This window comes from Canis lupus, chromosome 5 (assembly GCF_048164855.1).
Source record: "Canis lupus baileyi chromosome 5, mCanLup2.hap1, whole genome shotgun sequence".
Classification (NCBI taxonomy): Eukaryota; Metazoa; Chordata; class Mammalia; order Carnivora; family Canidae; genus Canis; species Canis lupus.
In genome coordinates this window covers 36,817,138-36,827,082 of record NC_132842.1, presented here as the reverse complement: position 1 = coordinate 36,827,082, position 9,945 = coordinate 36,817,138, and the positions used below count along the sequence as shown (strand labels likewise).

The following is a 9,945-nucleotide window of genomic DNA, read 5'->3' as shown; positions in this document are numbered from 1 at the left end:
AGGGTATAATTCTGTTCTTCTTGAGTGAAGTGCTCTTAAGTGTAGTGCTCTATAAATGTCTACTAGATCCTGTTAGCTGATGGTATTGTTGAATTCTTGCTGAGTTTGATCTACTTCTTTGTCAATGGTCAAGAGAAGTGTTAAGGTCTCCAAATGACAGCTGTGAGTTTGTCTATTTCTCTTTTCAGTTCTATCAGTTTTTACTTCACATATTTTGCAGCTCTTTTGTTTCATACATGTACATTTAGGATCACTATGTCTTCTTAATGAACTGACTTTCTTATCACTATTATGTTCCTTTCTGCCTCTGGCAATTATGTTTCTCTGAAATCTCAGGTACTAATATAGCCATACCTGATTTCTTTTATTAACATATTTATGATATATCTTCTCCCATCCTTTTACTTTTAACTAGCTTGTATTAATATGTTTGAAGTGAATTTATTACAAACAGTATATACTGAAGTCATGTTTTTTAATCCATTCCGCCATCTTCTGTCTTTAACTGGTGTATTTTGATCATTTACATTTAATGTAATTATTCATAAGCTACAGTTTAAGCCTGTCATTTTATTTTTTAAAGATTTATTTATTTTAGAGAAAGCATGTGTGCGTGCGCATGCACACACAAGGGGAGGGGCAGAGGGAGAAGGAGAGAGAATCTCAAGCAGATTCCCAGTTGAGCTCAGAGCCCAATGTGGGCTCAGTCTCAGGACCCTGAGGTCATGACTTGAGCGCAAATCAAGAGTCAGATGCCTAACCAACTGAGCCACCAAGGAAGGCACTCCTGCTATTTTATTTTTCGTTTTCTGTTTGTTTTGTTTCTGCTTTCCTTTTCTCTGTATTTCTGTGGATTACTCAACCATTTGTAAAATTTTGATTTTTATTTATCTATAGTGTTTCTGAGTATATTGCTTTATATTGCTTTTTAGTGGCTGTCTTTAGTTATTATATTATGTACAAATAACTTCTCATAGTCTACTAGTGTCATCATTTCATATGTTTGAATGAAGTATAGTCTCCTTACTCTCCCTCTCTCTCCCTCTCTCTCTCTCTCTCTCTCTCTCTTATTTATAACATTGTCTTGGTTACTCCACAGTCAGAACCACATCAGGCAGTATTATCATTTTTTAACATAATTTAGAAAACCCAAGAGGAAAAGAAAGTCTACTATATTCACCCATCTTTTACTCACCGTGCTCATTCTTCCTTCCTGATGTTCCAAGATTCCTTTTAAAATTATTTCCTGTGTGTTTAGAGAACTTCTCTTAGCCATTCTTTTAGGATCAGTCTGCTGATGACAAAGTCTTTTAGTTTTCCATCACCTAAGAATATCCTGATGTCCTCTTTATCCCTGAAGGATATTTTGAGTATGGGATACTGGGTTGACAGTTCTTTTCTTTCAGTCACTAAAAACATTGTGTTACTTGCTTCTGGCCTCTATCATTTCTGATGAGAAATCCTCTGTCATTCACATTGTTTTTACCCTGTAGGGTCTATGGCCATACCACCCTGAATGCAGCCTATCTCGCCTGTTTTTACCCTGTAGGTAATGTGTCATTTTTCTCTAGATGCTTTCAGGACATTTTGCCTTAATTTTCAGAAGTTTGACTACAAGGACACCTGCGTGGCTCAGTGGTTCAGCACCTGCCTTGTCTCAGGTCATGATTTGGGGGTGCTGGGATTGAGTCCTACATCAGGCTCCTTGCAGGGGGCCTGCTTCTCCCTCTGCCAATGTCTCTGCCTGTCTGTGTGTCTCTCATGAATAAATAAATTAAATATTTAAGTTTCACTACAATATGTCTTGGTGTGGATTTCTTTGGATTTTTCCTGTTTGGAGTTTGCTCAGCTTCTTAAATATCCACATTCTTGTCTTTTGCCAAATTTGAGTATTTTTCAGCCCTATCTTCCCTCTCCTTTCCTTCTAAGACTTCAATGACACAAATATTACATCTTTTGTTATTTTCCCATACATCTGGGAAGCTCTGTGCATTTATTTTTTAGTATATTTTCTTTCTTGTTCAGTTTGGGTAACTATTGTTCTTTCTTCCAATCAACTGATTCTTTTGTCTCTTTCCTCCATTCTGCTGTTAAGCCTATCCACTAAGCTTTTTATTTTGTTTATTGTACATCTTGGTTCTAAAATTTCTATTTGGTTCTTCTTCATATTTTCTGTTTCTTTACTGAGACTTTCTTTTTTAAATTTTATTAATTTTTTTATTTTAATTCCAATATAATTAATATGCAGTGCTATAATACTCTGAGGTATATAATATAGTGATTCAACAATTCTATACATTACTCAGTGTTCATCATGTAAGTGTACTCTTTAAACTCCATTTCCTGTTTCACTCATCCTCCTGCCCACCTCCCCTTTGGTTACTGTCAGTTTGTTCTTTATTGTTAAGAGTCTGATGGAGCATCTGTGTGGCTCATTTGGTTGGGCATCCTACTCTTGATTTCAGCTTGGGTTATGGTCTTGGAGTCATGGGATGGAGTGCAACATTGGGCTTATGCTCAGTGCAGTCTGCTTGTTCATCTCCCTCCCTCTCTGCTCCTTCCCCCACTCGCAGGCAAAGTGCTCTCTCTATCATATAAATAGATGGATAAAATCTTTTTTTAAAAGACTGGTTTTTGGTTTGTCTTTCTTCTTTTTATCTTCCTTTGTTTTGTTTCTTAAATTCCACATCTGAATGAAATCCTATGGTATTTGTCTTTCTCTGATTGACTTATTTCACTTAGCATTATACTCTCTAGCTCCATTCATGTTTTGCACATGGCAATATTTCATTCTTTATATGGCTGGATAATATTCCATTAGGTACATGTATCTATATATACACATACAAACACATATACATATATATGACACTATATATATAGTTATATATATATATATATATATATATATATATATATATATATAAAATCTCTTCTTTATCCATTCATCTATCAGGGAACATTTGGGCTGCTTCCATAATTTGGCTATTGTAATAATGCTATAATAAACATAGGGATGCATATATCCTTTTGAATTAGTGTTTTTATGGGTAAATGCCTAGAGTGCAATTACTGGATAATAGGGTAGTCTATTTTTAATTTTTTGTAGACCCTCCATAATGTTTTACACAGTGGCTGCACCAGTTTGTATTCCCACCGACAGTGAACAAAAGTTCCTTATTCACCATATCCTTGCCAACACTTGTTGTTTCTTGTGTCTGACAAGTACGAGATGATATCTCCTTGTAGTTTTGATTTGTATTTTCTTGATGATAAGTAATGTTGGGCATTTTTCCTGTGACTTTTGGCCATCTGGATGTCTGCTTTGGGCAAATGTCTGTTCATGTCTTCTGCCCATTTTAAATTGGATTATTTGGTTTGGGGATGTTGGATTGTGTAAGTTCTTTATATATTTTAGATACTAACCCTTTACTGGATATTTCATTTGCAAATGTCTTCTCTCAGTTGGTTGTCCATTAGTTTTGTTGATGTTTCCTATCTTTGCAGAAGCTTTTTGTTTTGATTTGGTCCCAATAGTTTTTTGCTTTATTATTCCCTTGCCTCAGGAGAAACATCTAGAAACATGTTGCTATTGCTGATGTCAGAGAAATTACTGCCTGTTCTCTCTTCTAGGATTTTTATGATTTCAGGTCTTACATTTAGATCTTTAATCCATTTTGAGTTTATTTTTGTGTATGGTGTAAGAGAGTGGTGAAGTTCCATTCTTTTGCATATAGCTGTGAGTTTCTTCAACACCATTTGTTAAAGAAACTATCCTTCTCCTATTGCATATTCTTGTCTCTTTTCAAAGGTTAATTGACTGTAAAATCGTGGGTTTGTTTCTGGGCTTTCTATTCTGTTCTTTTTATCTACATGTCTATTTTTGTGCCATGACCATGTTGTTTTGATTACTACAGCTTTGTAGTGTAACTTGAAATCTGAAATCGTGGTAATTCCTTCTTTTCTTTTCTTTTTCAAGATTGTTTTGGCTGTTCAAGGTCTTTTGTGGTTCTGTACAAATTTTAGGATTATTTGTTCTAGTTTTGTGAAAAATGCTGTTGGTATTTTGATAGGGATTACACTGAATCTATAGTTTGCTTTGGGTAGCATAAATATTTTGACAATATTTGTTCTTCCAATATATGAGCATGGAATATCTTTCCATTTGTGTTTGTCATAACTTTAGAAATATTTTGGTGGTGGTTTTTCAACCCTTTTTCATGAACAAGATAGAACCATTATACCTTCTGGCTGTAAGCAATGACCCTTGCTTTTATTCTCCATCTTGCATGGAGAATATTTTTTTCCAATAGCCCATAAGAGCCAAACTTATTGCAACTGATGCCAACTTCCCATTTTGCAACTCAGAAATGTCAGGGTTTCATACTTGTTCACCATTTTATGTTTGTTACATTTTTGTTTTGTATTTTCTAATTTTTTATTTTAAACTTTATCTATTTCTTTCTGCATTCATATGAGCTTGCTTCACCAGCTTAACAGAAAACTGTGCTATTTTTAATTTTTAATATTTTGTTTAAATATAATATAAATACAACTGCTACTTTGTTATTATTTTTACAGTATCACATAAATTTGTAAACAAAGTCAATTTTTTGGTTGGAGAACAGTTGTTTAATTAGTCGCATAATTTGATGAAGTTCAACTGTAGAGAATATAGACTTTATATGAGAGACTTACACAGATGAATTTTGCTTCCATGAATGAGACGAATTCATTTTTTTTTTTTTGAGAGAGAGAGAGACAGTGAGTAGAAAGGTAAAGAGAGAGGGAGAAGGACAAGAGAATCTCAAGCAGGCTCCATGCCCATTGCAGAGCCCCACACAGGACTGGATCTCACAACTCTGAGATCATGACCTGAGCCAAGAATCTGATGCCTAACCAACTGAGCCACCCAGACACCCTGAGAAAAAGTTCATCTTTAAATAGAAACCAAAAACAAAATACAGAGACATGACAGAGAAAGCAATGTATTTACTTATTTTAGGATAACTAAACAAAACCAGATAGACAAATACCATTTCTTATATATCTGTATGTCTAATTTCAGCATATAAATCTGTTTTAACTGACATCTCTATTATACATAGCTTACAAATCTATAAACATGCCCATATAATAACATTTGAATTTTTCATAGTTTAGTATCTATTTAATAGTTTTATAATTATAATGGAAATTTCAAATCAAGTTAACATAATTTTCATTTAAAGTTAAAACATCATTATGAAGAAACCTTAATAAGATTTAGGAAATTTATACTTGTTTAAGATCATATAGCACATAGGGTTACAAATAAATACTTATTTTGGTCAAAATGTATTCTATGTGGATAATTCCAGTCTTAAAAATCTGCTTTTCATCCCAGATAAAAGAGTTTGCTGAACAACAAAATAAATAATGGTAGCACTGGATTATAACCTAAATAATAAAATATCCATGAGTCTATATATACAGGAATCAGGGAAATAGAAAATTACCACTCGAATGCCACAGTATTAATTGCCATCAGAAGTAGCCAGCAATAGATACTAAAATTAATGAGCAAAAATTTAAGCAGAAACATGATATTTGCATAATTTCAAAGTGTCTCTCTCCAATTACTTATTCATTACAAAGAGAAAAATAGCAACTGTACAGTGGAGAAACTTGACATAGTACCTTAAGTGAGTGATGAGGATTAGTATTACCTTAACACTACTGAACTGTATGCTTAAAAATGTTTGATGTGGTAAATTTTTTGTTGCTTTTAACCACAATGTTTTATTTTTTTTAAAGATTTTATTTACTCATTCATGATAGACACAGAGAGAGAAAGAGAGGCAGAGACACAGGCAGAGGGAGAAGCAGGCTCCATGCCAGGAGCCCGATGCGGGACTCGATCCCGGGGCTCCAGGATCACGCCCTGGGCCAAAGGCAGGCGCCAAACCGCTGAGCCACCCAGGGATCCCCCTAACCACAATGTTTTAAAAAATTAATATTACTGCTCAATAGGACACATTGACATCATGTACCCCCTGATAATGAATTTGAGAAGGATACAATATCATGTCTGTGGTATTTTTCCCAATAATGCAGAACATCAATCTAACCTAAAGAAGACAAGGACAATCTGAAATTGAGGGGCATGTTTGTTAACTAAACTTATTATGGTAATAGTTTCACAATACACGTAAGTAAGGTAATTATGCCATACACCTTGAGATTATATAGTGCTACAGTTATATCTCAATAAAACTGAAAAAGTTGAAAAAAGTAAAATCTAGTAATATGTGAAAATGTATCTTTTCTTAAGGCTACTTAATTGGTATTCATGATCATTTTTTCCTTAATATCTTTTTCTTTTATAGTTGTGTGCTAGCAGTTGTTAACTATAGTAAGCCTAATTTATTTTTTCCTTACCTACCTTTCATTCCCCACACTCAATGAATGTGATAAGGAATGGAATGGACATCTGGGTATAAAGAGAAGTTTGAGATTTGCCTTAGGCCATAAACAGCCATTAAAAACTCACATATAACTTAACTTTGGAAAACATTCTTGAACTGAATCTCTTTAGTCTTATATCTGCCTTTATTCACCTTCTCAAATAAGTCAATCTTTTTTTTTTTTCTTTTTACCTGTCTTTCCTCCTGATTATCTATGAGGACACCATTCACCAGGCATTCGTGTTATTATGAATGATGACATGCAAGATTTTGAGTCAAAGATGATCTACACATACTGAGGCACAAAAATCTAGAAACTTCTGAGTAATGATAAACTATATTTCTGCTTCTCAAATCTAATTGCTTCCTGATATATCAAAACTAGAACCTAGTTTTCTTCCCTATGCATGCATAACTGTCTACTGGAAAATAATTTAAAGGCAAAATAACCAGATCTTTCTATGCAACTAAGCATTTCCAGGGCCAGGAGTAATGAACCCAAGGGAGACATAAATAATGGCTGCATATAGCTCATAAGTAAGAGCTACATACAGTTGTCAGATACTCGACCATGATCCTCTGACCCCTGAGACCTATTCCTCTCAGAATCTGGTGGTAAACTGGAGCCAGCCTCTGTTTTTGCCTCTCCAGTGCCATGGGGGAAGGGAAAGTTGGGCATAAAGCGCTTAAGAAACCGAAACTCACTATTGCTGGTGCCAGTGGCTGAGCACATTTCATAGGGACACGGCTGAGATAAAGACCCACTGGCCCCTCCTTGTACCAGGTTGTTAGGGAAATTACAGTCATCATAGAAATGCTCTTGAACTGTGAACTTTTCTCTATATTTAACCTTCTGGTAGATGTGAAGAACAAAGATCACTGTGACAGACAGGAGAAAGAGAAAGGAAAGCACAGCTAGAGAAATGACCAAATATTTAGTGGATGGATTTACCCTTGTAGGATTCTTGGATGGATTCCGGAATTGCAGATAAGGTTCAGAAAATCCATCTACCAGCAAGATGTTGAGTGAGGCAGTAGTGGAAAGAACTGGTTGGCCATGATCTTGAACAAGAACGATCAGTTTCTGAATCATAGGGTCTCTCTCAGATATCTGCCGCAATGTACGGATTTCCCCATTTTGTTGTTGAACAGAGAATAACCCAGGGTCAGTGGCCTTAAGGAGATGATATGAGAGCCAAGAATTCCGACCTGAGTCACCATCCACAGCCACTACCTTGGTTACCAGGTAGCCCACATCTGCAGACCTGGGCACCAAGTCATTGCAGGGTGAGGTGCCATTCTGCAGTGGGTACAAGATCATTGGGCGGTTGTCATTGTCATCCAGAACAACCACTCTGACAGTAACCTGGCTACTCAATGACAAGAAGCCCCCATCAGTTGCCTTTACCACAAACTGAAAATCTTGAATGGCCTCATAATCAATGGTTCTCAGTGCATAGAGCTTCCCGTTATCTGAATTTATGGAGATATAAGCAAACACGGCTAAATCTCCACTTTTTGGAGGCAGCAAAGTATATGTTACTTGGGCATTCTCACCCAAATCTAGATCTTCAGCATGAACTTTGCCAATAAAAATTGCTGGGCTGTTGTTTTCTCGAACAGTCAAAATGTAGGAGTCTTCCTGAAATACTGGGGGGTTGTCATTAATGTCAGATATTAGCACCTCAATCACAGTTTCTGTGAACAGACTGGGTGGCCCAGTATCCATGGCAACAACAGTGACATTGTAGCCGGAAACCTCTTCCCGATCCAAGCCTCTGTCAGTAACCAGTGAGTAAGAATTCCGGAAAGTAGGTTTGACTGCAAATGGAAGGTCTTCTCTGAGGAAGCAGATGATTTTTCCTCCCACCTGAATGTCCCGGTCTCGAATAGAGAAAAGGGCTACTACAGTTTGTAGTGGGGAGTCTTCGGGGAGAGGGCTGGATACAGAGGAGACTGTCACCTCAGGAGGATTGTCATTCACATCCACCACTTCCACCAGGACTTTGCTGTGGGCAGAGAGGCCCCCTCCGTCGGTGGCTTGAATGTCAATGTCGTATGTTTCAATTGCTTCAAAATCTAGGGGCCCTCTTAGACGAACCTCTCCAGTTTGAGAGTCAATCTGAAATGTCTGGAGAATTGTTTCTGGGTTTTGAGCTAAGGAGTACGTTATTTCCTTGTTGGAGCCTTCGTCCAGGTCTGTGGCACTCACAGTGGCCACCAAAGAACCATTGGCGCTATTTTCCGGCACCTGAACGCGGTACATCAGTCTAGAGAACTGAGGTACGTGGTCATTGACGTCCAGAACCTCCACGCGGATGTGGGCGATGCCAGATTTGGGTGGGGACCCGCCGTCCACCGCCGTAATGGTCAGGTTGACTTCAGGCTGCTCCTCTCTGTCCAGAGGCTTATCCAGGACCAGCTCGGCATATTTGGGCCCTTGGCTGCGAAAACGGGTGTGCAGGTGGAAATACGCGTTGGGGCTCAAGGTGTAGTTTTGAAGACCATTGAGGCCCACGTCCAGATCCTGGGCGCTCTGCAGAGGAAAACGTGAACCCAAGGGTGTGCTCTCCGGAATCTTTAAAAGCGGCTGCTTGTTCAGGAAAATCGGGGCATTGTCATTGATATCAAATACCCTGACCTCCGCACGAAAGGACTGCAGCGGCTCCACCAGGACTATTTCAAAGTGCAGCACACACGGGTCAGCTTTGCCACAAAGCGACTCCCTATCCAGTTTCTCCTTCACGAACAGATCCCCTGTCTTGCGGTGGAGCCGGAAATGCACTTTGCTGCCTTCGGAAACCAGTCGCGCCCCGCGCGCAGCCAGCTTCCCTACCTCCAGCCCCAGGTCCTTGGCCACATTAGCCACAAACGAACCGCTCTCCATCTCTTCCGCCACCGAATAGCGGATAGTGGCCGCGCTCCCCGTAGATATGCACAACAAAAAGAGAAGAGACCCTACTTGCCTGCTCTGCAAGAATTTTCTGCGCGCAACCGCCATCCGTTCTCACAAGTGCACTCTCTGCAGCAGCCACCACCTGTTGCGGATATACTTCACTTTTCCGCCGACAGGTTCCTGCAACTGCAGGCGCTGAGCTTTGCTCGGCTCTAACCGCAGCGCCATCAACCGCTAGCCGCGCCCGGTAAGCTGTTTTGCACTTGGAAGAAAATTTGCATTGAGCAACTCAACTCCCTAGTCTATCCACTGTATTAATAGGTATGTTCTCATTCCGGAGATCAGGTAGAGGATGAAAGTCGTTGCCAAAGCAACGGCTGACTCGCCTTTTAATTCCCTTTCAGAAAAAAAGTCCTTGGGAATTAAAAAGCCAATGAGGTTAGTTAAGCTGAAGTCGCCTACCTGAGAGCCAGCCGGCTGGGGCCGCTGCGGCAACCGGCAACCGGCAAACACTGAGGAGTAAGCAAGCTATTTTGAATACTCCACACAGTCCGCCCTGAGATCCAGGGAGAGGCAAAAACGTCCTGGAGCCGGATGGCAGGA

At 38.7% G+C, this 9,945-nt stretch overlaps 1 protein-coding gene across 1 annotated transcript; it reads right to left on the bottom strand.

Annotated features, from left to right (window-relative positions):
- Positions 1-5,201: 5,201 nt before the first annotated feature.
- On the bottom strand, positions 5,202-9,637 carry PCDHB1 (protocadherin beta 1). The gene has a single exon (XM_072825093.1). It carries the CDS (start codon positions 9,445-9,447, stop codon positions 6,991-6,993), a length of 2,457 nt encoding a protein of 818 aa, XP_072681194.1. The 5' UTR covers positions 9,448-9,637; the 3' UTR covers positions 5,202-6,990.
- Between the last annotated feature and the right edge of the window lie 308 nt (positions 9,638-9,945).